At 51.2% G+C, this 15,126-nt stretch overlaps 7 protein-coding genes across 7 annotated transcripts; 4 read left to right on the top strand and 3 right to left on the bottom strand.

Annotated features, from left to right (window-relative positions):
• Positions 1 to 38: 38 nt before the first annotated feature.
• On the top strand, positions 39 to 2,339 carry N7532_003873 (putative C6 transcription factor; the record flags this gene model as incomplete). The annotated part of the gene is made up of 5 exons (XM_056616367.1): positions 39 to 721; positions 786 to 1,223; positions 1,281 to 1,662; positions 1,722 to 1,857; positions 1,921 to 2,339. 5 exons carry the CDS (start codon positions 39 to 41, stop codon positions 2,337 to 2,339), a joined length of 2,058 nt encoding a protein of 685 aa, XP_056476724.1.
• A 432-nt stretch (positions 2,340 to 2,771) lies between these two features.
• On the bottom strand, positions 2,772 to 4,465 carry N7532_003872 (protein translocase subunit TIM50; the record flags this gene model as incomplete). The annotated part of the gene is made up of 3 exons (XM_056616366.1): positions 2,772 to 3,362; positions 3,420 to 4,127; positions 4,196 to 4,465. 3 exons carry the CDS (start codon positions 4,463 to 4,465, stop codon positions 2,772 to 2,774), a joined length of 1,569 nt encoding a protein of 522 aa, XP_056476723.1.
• Positions 4,466 to 5,032: 567 nt separating this feature from the next.
• On the top strand, positions 5,033 to 5,908 carry N7532_003871 (uncharacterized protein; the record flags this gene model as incomplete). Its single annotated transcript, XM_056616365.1, has 1 exon — positions 5,033 to 5,908. One exon carries the CDS (start codon positions 5,033 to 5,035, stop codon positions 5,906 to 5,908), a length of 876 nt encoding a protein of 291 aa, XP_056476722.1.
• A 341-nt stretch (positions 5,909 to 6,249) lies between these two features.
• Positions 6,250 to 7,493, bottom strand: N7532_003870 (proteasome regulatory particle lid subunit RPN11; the record flags this gene model as incomplete). The annotated part of the gene is made up of 4 exons (XM_056616364.1): positions 6,250 to 6,398; positions 6,452 to 6,987; positions 7,049 to 7,302; positions 7,425 to 7,493. The coding sequence occupies 4 exons, from the start codon at positions 7,491 to 7,493 to the stop codon at positions 6,250 to 6,252; spliced, it is 1,008 nt and encodes a 335-aa protein (XP_056476721.1).
• Positions 7,494 to 8,052: 559 nt separating this feature from the next.
• Positions 8,053 to 10,170, top strand: rpdA (histone deacetylase RPD3; the record flags this gene model as incomplete). The annotated part of the gene is made up of 4 exons (XM_056616363.1): positions 8,053 to 8,232; positions 8,303 to 8,603; positions 8,656 to 9,197; positions 9,256 to 10,170. 4 exons carry the CDS (start codon positions 8,053 to 8,055, stop codon positions 10,168 to 10,170), a joined length of 1,938 nt encoding a protein of 645 aa, XP_056476720.1.
• An 860-nt stretch (positions 10,171 to 11,030) lies between these two features.
• N7532_003868 (60S ribosomal protein uL14) lies at positions 11,031 to 12,003 on the top strand (the record flags this gene model as incomplete). Its single annotated transcript, XM_056616362.1, has 4 exons — positions 11,031 to 11,044; positions 11,238 to 11,288; positions 11,569 to 11,893; positions 11,971 to 12,003. 4 exons carry the CDS (start codon positions 11,031 to 11,033, stop codon positions 12,001 to 12,003), a joined length of 423 nt encoding a protein of 140 aa, XP_056476719.1.
• Positions 12,004 to 12,718: 715 nt separating this feature from the next.
• On the bottom strand, positions 12,719 to 14,572 carry N7532_003867 (uncharacterized protein; the record flags this gene model as incomplete). The annotated part of the gene is made up of 1 exon (XM_056616361.1): positions 12,719 to 14,572. One exon carries the CDS (start codon positions 14,570 to 14,572, stop codon positions 12,719 to 12,721), a length of 1,854 nt encoding a protein of 617 aa, XP_056476718.1.
• Between the last annotated feature and the right edge of the window lie 554 nt (positions 14,573 to 15,126).

Raw genomic sequence — 15,126 nt, 5'->3', positions numbered from 1 at the left:
TCCCCTCTTCTTGTTTGCAGCTACTTGAGTTGCGCATCATGTCGCCTGCAACTCTTCAAGTCAATTCCACCTCCAAATTGCCGTCGCCGGGTTTCAACGCCGGTGCGCGCCCATACCGGTCCCACAAAGTCCGCGCCTGCGACCTCTGTCGCAAACGCAAATCCCGATGCACGGTTGATATTCCAGGACAGTCATGTCTGCTATGTCGCGTGCAGGGTGCCGATTGTCACTACCAGGAGGAGCAAAGCCAAGACTCGTCAGTGTTGAGCACAACGGAATCCAAGTCATGGCCCGGAGGTCCACCGATGGAGCAGGTGACGGGGCAAAAGCGCAAGCGTAGTCCTGATGGACTTCCTAGTTCGCGACAATCGACCAATGGTCCTAGTCCTCAGGGTACAATTTCATCTTCTGGCCGCCGGGGAAGCGATGCGCGGCGCAAAGACGATGATCCCCATAATGAGTCAGTGCTCATCGTGGGACCGATGGTCGCGGAGGACGCGCAGGTCATTGAGAAGCACATGCCTCCTGAACGGACCAGTCTTTCCGAAGAACCCAACAGTCACCCGTATAACATCTACTCGAGCGATCCTAGGAAACCCGTCCTGTATACCACCATCTCACGCCGGAGGAAAGGTATGCGGCGCGGGGTTCCTCCGGGAGAAAACCAAAGAGAGATTTTGGAGCAGATTCTTGGACCCTTCAAGCACGATCTTGTGCGACTGTGAGTAGCTGCTTGCGACAGATTCATTAAAGAATCGTGATCTCTGACACTCTTTCTTCGACAGCTTCATCGACCGGTTCAATGTCGCTTTTCCTATATTCGACGGCGAGGCGTTCTGGGAATCCTATACTACGGACGGGTTAGAAGACCCACCAGCTTCGCTGATATGTCAAGTCTATTCTATGTCACTGGTTTATTGGAAGCATGCCCCGAAACTCGCATGTCATCCCAAGCCTGACGTTCGATACGCCGTCAACATGACTGTTGCCGCATTGCACGAAGAATTCTCTGCCCCAGGACTTTCGACAATCAGCGCTGCCCTAATTGACCTGACTGGAAGGCCGATTTTCTCCATGACAGGAAATGCTATCAGCTGTGGAAGAATGCTCTCACTTGCCAACTGCCTTGGATTGAACAGAGACCCGAGCATGTGGAAGCTCTCACAGTCGGAGAAGGACCACCGTATCCGTCTTTGGTGGGGAGTAGTTATTCACGATCGATGGTATGATATTTTGTACAACTATCAGCTGCTAGTTGCATTCGCTAATTTGTTCCACAGGGGAAGTTTCGGCCACGGCGTCCCGCCGCAGATTGCGAAAACTCAATACGATGTACCCTTGCCTACTGTCGAAGGGCTGGTGCCCACGCATGTTCGCAGTACTGAGCGCGTGCGTGCGGCTCGCTGCCATATTGCGCTTTGTAAATTGACTGAGATATTGGGCGAGCTGCTACCACTGGTTTATGGCCTGCAAGCGAAGCTGGCACGTGAGAGCTCGAAGAAATTGCGACAAATCCGGACCGATCTTGACTCGTGGGAGGATTCTCTGCCCGACTGGCTACGGTTGCCTACTCAAAACCGCGGAGACCAGTTACATGCATCTAGCAGCTTGCAGCTTGCATTTTTAGCGGTCAAGATGCTGGTCAGTCGAGTGGAGTTGAATGTAAGCAAGCCTCATGACCATATTCCCTGTAGCCATTTGCTAACTCAGGTTACGCACAGGAGGTGAACAACGCCGAAACAGACAATCCCGAAGCTCGTCGGTACTTCCAAACGGAGTGCCGCAGATCAGCAGAGGAAATTGTGCGATTCATATCATCTCTGAGAAAAGAGAACTTCAAGGAATTCTGGCTGCCTTGTATGTAACCCTGCACTCTCTAGCTCCCAATTTTTCCAATCTATTTGGACTAACATCTTCCAGACAGCGCATTCCACCTGACCTCGACTGCGACCCTTCTAGTTCGTTGCGCCCTCGAAACGAATGATGGCGAAGTCGCCCGGTCCTGTCTCGCCAACGTCGAAACCCTCCGTACCGTTCTCCGACGGGTCCAAGAAGAGGAAGACTGGGATGTAGCGGACATGTGCCTGGATCACTGTGAGCGCATCATGCACCGGTTACCTGGCACTGGTACCACGACAGAGCATGCGATGACGAACTCGATGGCCGACAATGGACTTGTTAACCCAGCCGCAATCTCGCTGCCTGAGACGCAAACCAACAATGACATTGTGGACGATATGATGTCCATCTCCAATACCTTTGGTACAATGGATGGCTTCCCATTCGACATGACAGGCATCTGGGATGTTTCTGTCTTCCAAGATGTCAACCTGTCTTGATTTCGACTTGCTCATTCGATTGGTTTCTCTGGCCTTCAAGAGGGGTTTACGGGGTCTTCTTTGGGACGGCGATCAGGCGCGCACTCTTCTTAGTATGACAGTTCACAGCAACATGTACTTATTATACCCGGTTTTCAATGCGAGACCCAGACAATGCAAATACCTTGTAATCCAGCCTATCAGCTTTGTTGTTTTTTCCTCAAATTAAAACATCTGACCAAAATTTTGTACATCGAGAAACAAGAAACAAGAGAATCGGACACCAAACGCTATTTTACAAGTCGTTCCGGAAAATGGAATGAGCAGAATGAACCCAAGAAAACCATCTAATGCCCCGCCCTTGCCCATAAATGACACATAAACAATTCGCAAGGATGATGAGTTGGGATGATCAAAGCAAAATCAAGAGTAGATAGGCAGTTTCAGGCCCAATTACTCCTTGTTACTACCGGCACCAAACACTCCAGTGAAGGAGCCCTTCATGCTGGCCATCTGCTCCTGACGGGCCTTCTCCTCTTCGGCGGCCATCTCAGCGAGCCACTTCTCGCCGTTCTCACGGATCTCCCGCTCGATCATCTCATAGTTTTTCTGGCCGCGCTCGCGGATCTGATCCCACAGCATCTTGCCCTGTGCCAAACCCTCAGAGGGCGAAACTTCACCACTCATGGTGCTACCAGACTTCAAGCCAAGGGCAGAGGCGAGGCTGCCCATAGAGAGCGAAGGCTTCTTCTTCTTCTCTTCCGCGAGCTCCTTCTCAAAACGCTCGCGCATGGCCTTCTCACGCTTGGCGAATTCAATCGGAATATCGGTACCTTCAAACGATTTCAACACGGGGCGAACATCCTCGACTCCCATACCAGCAAGGTACTCCAAGAAGGGAATGAGGGCGACAAGAGTCTTGTCCTTAGGGTTGCCAGTCCATTTGTCCAACACAATGGCGTTCTCCGGCTGAAGGCGGGCGTGCTCTTCCTTAGTGTCGATAAGAATGACCTTGGACAGATCACGGTTTAGGTATTCGAGATCCTATTGACGAGTGGTCAGCGAAAGCCAAACTAGAATGCGCATCTAGTCCCAACATACCTTGATATACTCGCCATCCTTATAGCGAGTAGCTTCACGGAAAAGAGGCCAGCGAATGATGCGGTATGGGTCAAGTTTGCGGAGAACCTGGTCGGCCATCATGCTGGGAACGCTGGTGAAAAGAACAAGCTCGTAATACTGGTTGAGGTACCGAAGGAAGTAGTCGATGCCGGGGCGCTTCGCAACTCGCCATCCGTGTTCACGGCTCCATTCGCTGTGGACAAGGAGGTCCTCCAGACTGAGGACCAGAGTGTAGGGCTGGCGCATGTTGGGGTCCTCATCGGGGAGCAGTTTCGGGAATGCGGGATCCTTGTAGTAGCTAGTGAGGTCTCCGGTGCGAGCCTTAATGCGGTTCCACCAAAGACCAAGACCCCAGCCAGACGGCTGTTCGGAATGAGCCCGCTCCTCCTCATCGGATTCCCAGTTGCGGCCCAGATAACCCATTCCAGCCACACCGGCGGCCAGCATTAGGGCGTACATGATGTTGGCCATACGGGCCTTGCGGCGGTCCAGAGATGTTTCATAGCCGCCTTTGGGGATATCGCCGCCACCTCCCCGCTTCTCTTCACTGTATTCCTCTGATGTGGGATCCTCAGTAAGGTTAAGCTGTGATTTTTTGGTCCTACCCTCCAGCTCCGCGGCCAATGTCGAAGGGATACCCTGGGTCAGGTCGGGAAGAGACTGCTCGGGGATGTCTTCGGCTTCAGACTATATAGGCGCCATGATGGGTCAGAAAGGGATGCCTTAACAAGCTAAATGGATGCCGCTATACTCACGGATTTAGAGGGCTCCGGCGCGCCGGTCTCGGGCTGAGCCTTGGTATCAAACTCGGGTTGTTCCGAAGCATGTTGCTTTTGTTGGGGGTTCTCGGCAGTCTTGGGTTTATTGGCTTTAGGCTCCTTGGGCTGCATCGAGTCGGGTAGGGTGTACGGAGTGCCCTTGCCTTTGGCATACCACCGGGGCCTCTGGGCAGACAAGGCCGATACCCGGACGGCAGAGGCGAGGACGTTGGGCCTCGTGAGAGGCAGAACGGCACGACTCAGCATGGCGGGGATGGAGTTTGGTAATGTATTGGAACAAGAAACAAAACTGTCCTGTCCTGCGATACTCGCTCCTCAGACTTTCGGGAGGAGTTTCCCGCAAAAAAGTCGGCGCGTGGTCGATCGGGCGGCCCACACGGTCCCAAAGTGCAATTCTCTTTTAGGGCGCCGCGTCCGCCCCGTGTTTTCTTTTCTTTTTTTCAAGTTATGAAAGTTGCAACCCAGACATTAATTTGACTCGGTACGCCTATTTTATGCGTGTCGGGTTGTATTAGCTGGGGAGACCAAAAGAAGTCTTTTCTACTCCCACATCCAAGAGCCGCAGCAAAGGCTTCCGGTGAAGCTGCAGCTCCGTTCGTGGGAGACAAATCACCCCTTTGCTTTCGACTCTGTCTGATTGGAAAGAGACAGACGAGACGGTGTTCCAAGCCAAGTTGATTTGCTTGCTTGACTACCGGTTCTGCAGAGAATGCAATCATTTATGAAATCCTTCCGTGCCAATCAAATCTTTAGAATTCGTGCCGCGTACTTATAGATCTTTCTCGCCTCTCTGCAAACCTTTCCTCCGCCACCATGGGCCCCAGGAAATTGCGATTGCGCAAGACTCTGGAAGTCCCAGAGTCGTCTGACTCGGAGCCAGAGTCAGAGACTCAAGTACGACAGCCATTTCCCTTCCTCAGATTACCCTCCGAGATTCGCCTGCGCATCTACCATTTCGTCCTCTTCACGCCCACCCGGAAGAATCGTGCGCTGCAAAATGCGGGCACCGTCGGCTCCTCCGCGAAGAAGAGCAAGGCTATCGCCCCAACATCGCATCGCATAGCGCTGTTCCTTGTCTCGCGCTCCTTCTATGACGAGGCCAGTCATATGTTCTATTCCTCTCAGATCTTCCGCCTTTTTCCCGTGCAGGACTTCTCACGCCGGCCAACCGTTCGGGCCATCCCCCGCCACCACCGTCCGTCCATCACCACTATAGAATTGATCCTAGGCAACAGCTGGACGGCACCACCGCGATCGTGGACGGTCAACCAAGGGCTGGGCTTGCATGAGATGACTCTGACGCGCACGCTAAAGGTTTTCATAGAGTGTGACCCATCGCAGCCAGTCTTCGAGGGATTCCGCATCTCTAAGGAGTACTATACCGAATTTGCCGGGAAGCTTATGCAGCAGATCCTGAAACAGCTGCCTGGCCTGGTCCAGGTGGAGTTTGATGGGTATCCCTCAGTGCGCAAGGGTGGCGATTTGATGGTGCGGCTGCTGCACGAGACTGAGATGGCCGGGAAAAAGGTTCTCTGGGGACCACAAAGAGGCTGGACGGACTATGAGGATGATTATGTCCCCGAAGAGGAAGATCCAGCGGATGCCGCAATCGATGGTCTATGTGCCAATAATGCCGACTCCGTTGATGCGTTGACCAATACACTTCAAGCCATCAGACTGGAAACCTGAGTCTTGTCAGCAGACATCCCACAGTTTATACTGAGAAGCTTATCCTATATGGACGTGCTACGATTTTGAATTATTGAATCATGAACATTATTACATTGCGAGGCGTTGATAGAAACAGCATATACATCTCATCTTCTTTTATTCACTAGACAACATCAATACATCTGTTTCAAGTTTACAATTCTAAATTTCCTCTGCATTCTGGTTGAAAAGTGCTCCAAAGTATATTTGTTTTATGAAGTTCACGGGAACTTAGTTGGGTAATGTTTGAGGGAAACAAATCAAGATTTCATAATTAGAGCGTTTCTGTAGGTTTCATACACTCGCCTCTATGAGGCACTCTAGAGCTCTTCATCCACCTCCATATTGGCGGGGTTGGCGCCCTCCTTCGAGCTTGACTGCCGAGCTACAGAAGCCTCTTTGTCGATCATCTGTCTGGACACAGCAACGATGTTGTCCTCAATCAATTGCTGGCTGACATCTTCAATGTCTGTATAGAGTTAGCACGCCAGTCAAGGTGAGTGAGGGTTGTATAGCACATACGCTTCTTAGGGTCCACCTTGCCGACATATCGTGTCTTCAGTTGATCCTTGCTCAATTCGGTCTCTTCCTTCACCCGCTTCTCATAGCCCTCGGCCAGACTAACGAGCTGCTTCATCTGCTCCACATTGTGGTGTCCGTCCTCGTGGAAGTCATTCATTTGCAAAGCTTCAGTCCACACATGCTTGTGCAGATTCATCAGCATGTTCTCCTCTAGTCCAGTCTTCCGGTAGTTGATTCCGATGCTGTAGTAGTGGCGGTTGAGGCCGTGAATGAGGGCCTGGATCGAAGGCTTATTCAGGTGGCCCAAGTTCGAGGTTGTTTGCCGGGGCTCCTGACCCATAACAACAGTTTGGGGCTGAATGAGGCGGAAAGCATCGATGACAACCTTGCCCTTGACTGACTGGATAGGATCGACGACGACGGCCACCGCACGAGAATTAAGCTGCTCGAAGGACTGCTGGGTGTTGATATCGACGGACGAGAGCCAGCAACCGAAACCGGGGTGAGAGTGATACCAGCCAACAACGGTTTCCGGACTGTGATGGTTTTCTTGTCAGTATAGTGCTGTGATGACTTGCTAGCCCAGATAGAACGTACCGCCCCGTTTGCCGAAGCATCTCCATCATCTTGGTCTGAAACACAGGGTCCACGGCCTCGACACTAACACCAGTACCACTCTGGGGCATGGCAAACACATCTACCACGCGCACTGTATATTCGTCGACAAATTCACCCAGCATCAGACCCATAACTTCCATGGGAACGCCTGCGCGCCCGTGTCTCAACATCTTCAGCAGGGCGAGAGAAGAGATGTGAACGGTTTCGGAGTTATCGATCAGATTCGGTGTATCCTAAACAGAATTAGGGGTTAGAAATCATACTTCTCAGATTGACGATGCGTAGCTAGTCTTGCAAGCATGCCTGCTCGAGTAGGTGTACACATGGCGAGTAGCCTCGTCGCGACATCACTTACACCACCAGGGGCGGCACTTCCCATCCCCATGCCTTGTGCGGCCTGCAGCATTCGGTTGAGACGGTCCATGTTGGCTGAGATTTATCGATGAATCGGTGAAGGAGGGATACGAAAGATAGCTTCCCTGGTGGAAGCTCCCAGAAGGTTGATCTGTCTGTCGCTGGCAATTTTGTCACGGGGTAGCTGCAATCAGATTGCAATGCCAATGTTGCAGAAAGACAAATGAGATGTTTCAGTGACCTTCAGGGCCGATGTTGGAGGACTCTTGTTGATGCTTGGTCAGAGAAGTAGTCAGCCCGGGAGCTCGACTGACGAAGGCGGTGAATGATCTGCCATCGCCCTTCCCACGCGGCGATCGATTCTCTCACGCCTTTCCCGTCGTGATTCACTGCGCCATGGGCTTGTCTGGACCTGCTTGTTGCCGTGAACAATAAACGTACGGTCTATTCACGGTGCAATTCGGTGAATAAGGACCCAATCCTCTCAGTGACTCTGCGAACTCAGCAACTCCAATTATCTTGTCCTCCCCTAACCGCATACTTGCCGCCGCCCTCTCCTCTTCATTGACACGTCCTCTCCGCAAACCTCGTTGACAAGTCCGTCCCCTCGTCCGAGTATATCGCCCACGATGGCTGCGGAGCCTCTTTCCAACGGCGTTGGTGCGAACAACAAGAAGGTCGCCTACTTCTACGACTCTGATGTAGGCAATTATGCCTACGTCTCCGGTCACCCAATGAAGCCGCACCGAATTCGCATGACGCACAGTTTGGTCATGAACTATGGCCTTTACAAGAAAATGGAAATCTACGTGAGTCGTCTCTTAATCATCAAGTCTGAGCAAAAGATTAAACATGAAAGCTAACCAACATCCTGCTCAGCGTGCGAAACCGGCCTCGAAATATGAAATGACTCAATTCCATACCGATGAATATATCGACTTCCTGTCAAAGGTGACACCAGATAATATGGATCAGTTTTCGAAGGAACAAAGTCGTTACAATGTCGGTGACGATTGCCCTGTGTTCGATGGTCTGTTCGAATTCTGCGGTATCAGCGCTGGTGGCAGTATGGAGGGCGCAGCGCGATTGAACCGCAACAAATGTGACGTTGCTGTCAACTGGGCGGGAGGTCTGCACCATGCCAAAAAAAGCGAGGCTAGCGGCTTCTGTTACGTGAATGGTAAATCCTTCCAATTCCCAAGAGGGCTCTCCCAGCCACTAATTTGATGCAGATATTGTTCTCGGCATTCTGGAGCTTCTTCGTTTCAAGCAGAGAGTCCTCTATGTTGATATTGACGTACACCACGGCGATGGTGTTGAAGAAGCGTTCTACACGACAGATCGTGTTATGACCGTCTCGTTCCACAAATATGGCGAGTATTTCCCGGGCACAGGCGAGCTCCGCGATATCGGTGTCGGCCATGGAAAGTACTATGCCGTCAACTTCCCTTTGCGTGACGGTATCAACGATGTCTCCTACAAGAGCATTTTCGAGCCTGTGATCAAGAGCGTTATGGAATGGTACCGTCCCGAGGCTGTTGTCCTGCAGTGCGGTGGTGATAGCTTGTCTGGGGACCGCCTAGGTTGTTTCAACCTGAGTATGCGCGGCCATGCCAATTGTGTCAACTTTATCAAGGGCTTTGACTTGCCAACCTTGATTCTCGGTGGAGGTGGCTACACCATGCGTAATGTCGCACGTACCTGGGCTTTTGAAACTGGCATTTTGGTCGGAGACAGCCTGGGCTCTGATCTGCCCTACAACGATTACTACGAGGTATGTTACTTCCCTCGAAACTTTCACATATTGTTCAGTTTACTAACATCTACTCAAGTACTTTGCACCGGATTACGAGCTTGATGTTCGCCCCTCCAATATGGACAACGCCAATACGAAGGACTACCTTGACAAGATCCGAACCCAAGTTGTTGAGAATCTTAAGCGTACTGCGTTTGCGCCCTCGGTCCAAATGACCGATGTGCCGCGCAATCCTCTTGTCGAGGGCATGGACGATGATGCCGATGATGTTCTCGACGACCTAGATGAGGATGAAAACAAGGACAAACGATTCACTCAACGTCGTTTCGATCAGTACGTCGAAAAACCTGGCGAGCTCAGTGAGAGCGAGGATGAGGATGAGAACGCCGCCAATGGTGTCCGTCGCCAACCGGGAGCTATTCGACGTCGCAACCAAGTAAATTACAGGAATCTTGATCCTGCGGACTCTGGTCTCGACAGCGGTATGGCTACCCCGCAGGATGCCTCGTCTGTCGCTGATGGCGACTTGGATAGTGGCTTGGACACCAAGATGACCGACGTGCCCCGAACGGAGCCTGAGGCGTCGGCTACTGCCTTAAATGATCAGGATAACGCTGCTGATGCCGATCAAATGGTGGTCGAAGGCGAAGACAAGGATGCATCTGCGGCCGCTTCTCGGCAACCTTCTTCCCCGCATGACGAGGATACAGCCATGGAGGATGCCGCTCCGGCTCCTCAATCCGAACAGTCTGCTCCTGCAACTGAGCCCCAGGAAGAGAAGAAGCCAGAGACTTCAACTGCTACAGACGATGCCTCTGGTACTCCTAAAGCTCCCACTTCTCCTCGAGCTGAATTCCCCTCGAAAGAGCCCTCTGCGTCTGCAGCCGACAAAGATGCGGAAGTTCAACATTCTGTCTCTGCTGAAGATTCGGAAGCCAGGGCAGCCATCTCGGCGCCTCTTGGTGAGCCAACCAAAAAAGAGGAGGACTAAATGGCAACGACTGCAGCAACAATATCGGGTCTGGCGCAATGGGAATGGGCAGAAGGTGTTATCGGTTTGGCAGCATGCTCCTTTTCTTTTTTTTTTCGACCATGGAGACAGCAGGTTCTCTTCGCGATGGACCACAAGAACCTTGTTTCACGGGAAGAGGGTGAATAAATTCCTGTCTCTTTGGATTTTCTCGAATCGGAAAGCTTACCCCAGTGAGGGTACTGACTGGTAGTTAGCACATCATGTCCTTGGAAATTAGGTTCCGTTTAGGATAGGCTGTGCTAGGGTTAATTCAATCGGTTCAGCTTTTCATATTTGATTGCATCTGTACCATGAAATAAGGTTCTCTTTAACTACACGCTACAACTATTTGTTCCTTCATCTAGTATAGTGTTTCTATTCTGCTACACTACTACATGGCACATTCATTGAAGCTAGCCTAGTCATGCCTTGGCTCTTTGTATACCTTGTATCTTGTATACGTGCCCACTCAGCCATCCGAGGCTACTGAATCTTTATAAAGCGCATATCTGTGCGATTTCATTCACTCCCATTCATTCAACCCCATTTATCTGCCCAAAATGCTCCAGCACATCTCAGTGAACGCCATGCAAATGAACCTGGCCGGATACTTTTATATCACGTGACTTAACCTCCGTTTCTTATGTAACACGTAGAACGGTGCTAGTCCGAAAGCGGGCTAGCGCTAGGGCAACCCCGTCCACCAATACGGCGCCAAGATTTTGCGCACTCGCACACTAAGCGAGAAAGCACCGTGGACGAATCTTCGACTCCCGTCTCGCCTTCTTGTCGCCAACCCTTTTCGACTCACCCGACAACTCCGTGTGATACTCGCCAACATGTCTAGCAGAGGGTAAGTCTACCAGATCTACACCCAGCACACCGAAAAAGAAACTTGGGAGGAATTCGCCGACGATTTCGACGACCGAACGTGAACATTCAATGTTCAACATCTCGAGCGGGGAGGGTTGGATGGCAATTTGGAACTGGGATACAACGTCAAGAGATTTGGAGAACAGACCAGCTAACGGTTGATCGCATTACAGTCGTGCCGGTGCCTCGGGCAACAAGCTCAAGATGTCCCTCGGTCTGCCAACGTAAGATTTTCCCACAATCGTGTCGTGTCCCCCCTCGTCCAGTGAACCTTTCGATGAACGCCTATCACCAACTACCGCTGTTGAACCAATTCTCGTCACGACTATCGGAGGGGAAATGCAGCTCCGTAAATGGAGATACGCCATGGAATTCGGAACGACTACGGGAAGAACGAACGACGAAGCGGACGAATCGGAAGCATTCATTGGAACGAGGGGAAATGGACATGACGAGAGCACCAGAAATTTAATAATGGAAATACTAATGGTCGTTTTCGAATAGTGGCGCCGTGATGAACTGCTGCGATAACTCCGGTGCTCGCAACCTGTACATCATCGCCGTCACCGGTACCGGTGCCCGTCTGAACCGCCTCCCCGCTGCCGGTGTCGGTGACATGGTTATGGCCACCGTCAAGAAGGGTAAGCCCGAGCTGCGCAAGAAGGTCATGCCCGCTGTTGTCGTCCGCCAGAGCAAGCCCTGGCGCCGCCCCGACGGTATCTACCTGTACTTCGAGGACAACGCCGGTGTTATCGTCAACAACAAGGGTGAGATGAAGGGATCCGCCATTACCGGCCCTGTCGGTAAGGAGGCTGCTGAGCTTTGGCCCGTGAGTTTTCCCCATCTCCATGAACATAGACCAGCCGTTCATCGCATCCCATGGCTTGATACTAACAACTTCCTTAGCGTATTGCCTCCAACTCCGGTGTTGTCATGTAAAGAGAGGAAACCGATTAAAAACAAAAATCAACGATACCAAACCTGAACTCCTTGGGACCTGGGATTACGGGGTGCATACAAGACATATTGTGGAAGAAAAAGGGAGGGGGGTCCAACTGACGAATTCAACTGTGTTATTTCGAGCCGGTTATCCTCCCAATTCGTGTTTTTTCTCTTTGAACACTGGCGATTCGGAAGTACTTGAAAAATACAACTTTTCATGACAACATCCAACCACTTCTTTCTGTTGTATATGATTGAAATGGGGGAGTCGGGAGTATGGATTTCGCTATCGCGGTTTTTACACTTCGCCTCATGTTCTCTTCCTCGGCCTCAGCTCCTTGGGCTTAGACAGGTTGAATCAATTTGATCTCCTGGGACGCATCTCTGGCTTTCGTAGTGTATGAAATATTTCCGTCTACCTTTCCTGCTAGTCCAAGGTGGCGCCTAAGCAAATGGGATACAATTTCGAATAAGGCGATCATCTATGCCTTTTACGTCGTGCCCGTATCATACCCTACACCTGGTATCAAAACGTTTACGGTATATACACCTTTTAATACTATAAGGCTTGCCTCCTACATGTTGAAGGATCAGATGGTCTATAGTGATAGCAACATTTATTTATAAGTCTCCCCGGTCTATTTATATTCGTACAATCCGATGTCATGCGACTGTACAAGGAGTATTGAAGCAATCTATGTGACGACGACAATCACTCTACCGGCCCCTCCGGTTTCTTGCTCCTGCGATATTTGCTGCCTGAAGGATGGCCTCTCACCCTCTCCTTTATCGGCTTCGGAACATCTTGGACTGTCTCCTTCGCAGGTTCTGCACCAGGATCGGCCACAGTAACAACCATCCAAAGGAAACCAACAATAATAGTGATAAGAATGAGAACATGGACCGCCCACCAGATATGCTGTACACCAGCGGGGCACATCATGATCTCATAATCCCACTCGCCTAGGTCAACATCAAACCAAATCGAAAGAAGACCCGCGTTTCCACCAAAATCGCCCATCATCGAGCGAAGTGTTACTTCACGGATGGATGGAGTCTCCGGTTGCACGAAGGACTCGTTGTATCGCGTGGCGGTCCACTTCCAGCTCTGTGAGGGGGTATTATCCGAAGCTTTATCACCTGATTCTCCGTCTTCGCTCACGTCAGGATTGTGGTCCACATAATGAACGGTATCGCAGCCGGTGTGGTCATGACCGGTGAGGACCAGTCCTTTGCGGCCGGTCCCACCAGCCGGAGCATTTTCATCTCCGCTCATGCCAAAAATACCCTGCAAGATTCCCGAAGCACTGAGAAAGTCACTTAGGTGGTTCTGCTCTCGTAGACCACCTTTCTTCCAGCGGGGGACACCATCAGGCCCATCATCATCCTCGTCATCGTGGAAAGTAAAATACGGCCCATCGGTACATACTCCATCCTCCTTGTGCAGAGGCAAATGAGTGAGAAGCAACGTAAAAGTGGATCGATCCTCCACTGGGTAGAGGCGCTTGCTAATAAGATCGTTGAGGTAATTGTAGCAGTGTGACTGAGCGGCTTCAGACAGTGCCGGTGTATCAAGAATAAGAGTATTCAAGTTGATCAGATGCAAAGTCGGAGTGATCGTCGACTTATCAGAAGACACCTCAGACTGATTTCCTCCAAGTACAATGGGAGGATGCTGGAAGCGAACATCCCAATTGGCACGGCCAAATTCGCGCTCGAAACGCTCAATTCGCGCCTCGCTCGCATCCCCTGCATAGCCAATATCGTGGTTTCCCGCAATATTGATGACCCGTCTCGCCCAAGCTGGATCGGAGTTTGGTCCCAATGGCTCCAACTCCTGCTTCTCGGCAGCATCGCCCTCGACGGCCCCCGTGCGAGTTATATGGTCGTCTACGCGTTGTCCACCGCTAAGAACACGGGTCCAATAGCGCTGGCTTCGCCAATTGAACTCATCATCGTCGATCCATTGACTCCCAAGAAGGTCTCCCAGCACGGTTGTGTGTGTCGGCAAGGTCCACCAGAACAGGGTGCGGTAGATGTGGGCGAGGTAGTAGTCGTTTCCCAGGAGATCGATCTGCTTCTGGACGGCGCGCAAAGACCGTGGGATGTCTTCAGTTGTCAAGGTCCAGATCCCAGTGGTGATATTGGAGAGAACATTCTGGTTCAGGAGAGACATCGGAAGGGAGGTATCGGCCGGGACATTTCCCACCGCATCCTCTACAGCCTTCCAGTGCTTGCGGGCACGCGCAGCCAGTTTCCACTCGGGCAGTGGCAACGACGTATCGCCCTCAAGCTGCGGGTCTGCAAGGACTAGGAGTCTGAAGATTGCGGGTTGGGTGTCCGCCGAAGGGTCGGTGATTCCGAGATGTTGTAGGAAGGTGTTGGTAGCGGCATTTTGTAGGAGAGTTTTCAGGATCGTTTGGTTTTCTGTTTTCGATGACGCCGATCGAGGTATAGGAAATGCGCAGCCATTGAAGACTGGGTAGAGGTAGAGGTAGACCGTCGCCGAGAGTGTGAGCGGAAGGAGCAGCGCAAAAATGCGGGCAAGGAGGGATCGGGGGAACATGAGGATCGGATGATTAGAAAAAATTATGAGAAAATAATATACACCATAATGAATGTAACCAATGAGCGAGGGCCGAGTTGCGTGGGCCGCGAGAGTTGAGACCCCAAGGGTGGTAAACAGCGTAGAACGTTGGGACCTCCGCGGCTTGCGACTCCTTGACCGTACGCCCGCCGAGCGGTACGGTGCCTTGTGTTTGGCGGTTGCCACCCCCTTTTGATGATGTATTATCTGCAAATGATTCTAGATCGTATCACAAGTAAAGCAAAATTTTTAATTATTCGTTCAGCTGGGCTATGATGGCAACATATTAAATTTTCAGACCAGACATTGCGGCTGCCCCAAGATGATTGTTTTCCCCAAATGTCAAAGCCAAGTTCGAAATATATTCCCGCTGCACCACACAAGACGAAACAATGACGTCCGTCTAGAACAGCATCATTTGATGGTACCTATACTACATCTAGGTACCTGTTGTTAATATTTGCATAATTTAAGAAGATAGGAGACACTTTTCGACATCAAGAGATTACAATTGTAGATTTATCTACAAGCCA

This window comes from Penicillium argentinense, assembly GCF_028826775.1.
Source record: "Penicillium argentinense strain IBT 30761 chromosome Unknown utg000004l_segment0_segment0, whole genome shotgun sequence".
In the NCBI taxonomy this organism is placed as follows: domain Eukaryota; kingdom Fungi; phylum Ascomycota; class Eurotiomycetes; order Eurotiales; family Aspergillaceae; genus Penicillium; species Penicillium argentinense.
The sequence above is the reverse complement of the archived record's forward strand: the minus strand, read 5'-3'. Positions and strand labels throughout refer to the sequence as shown.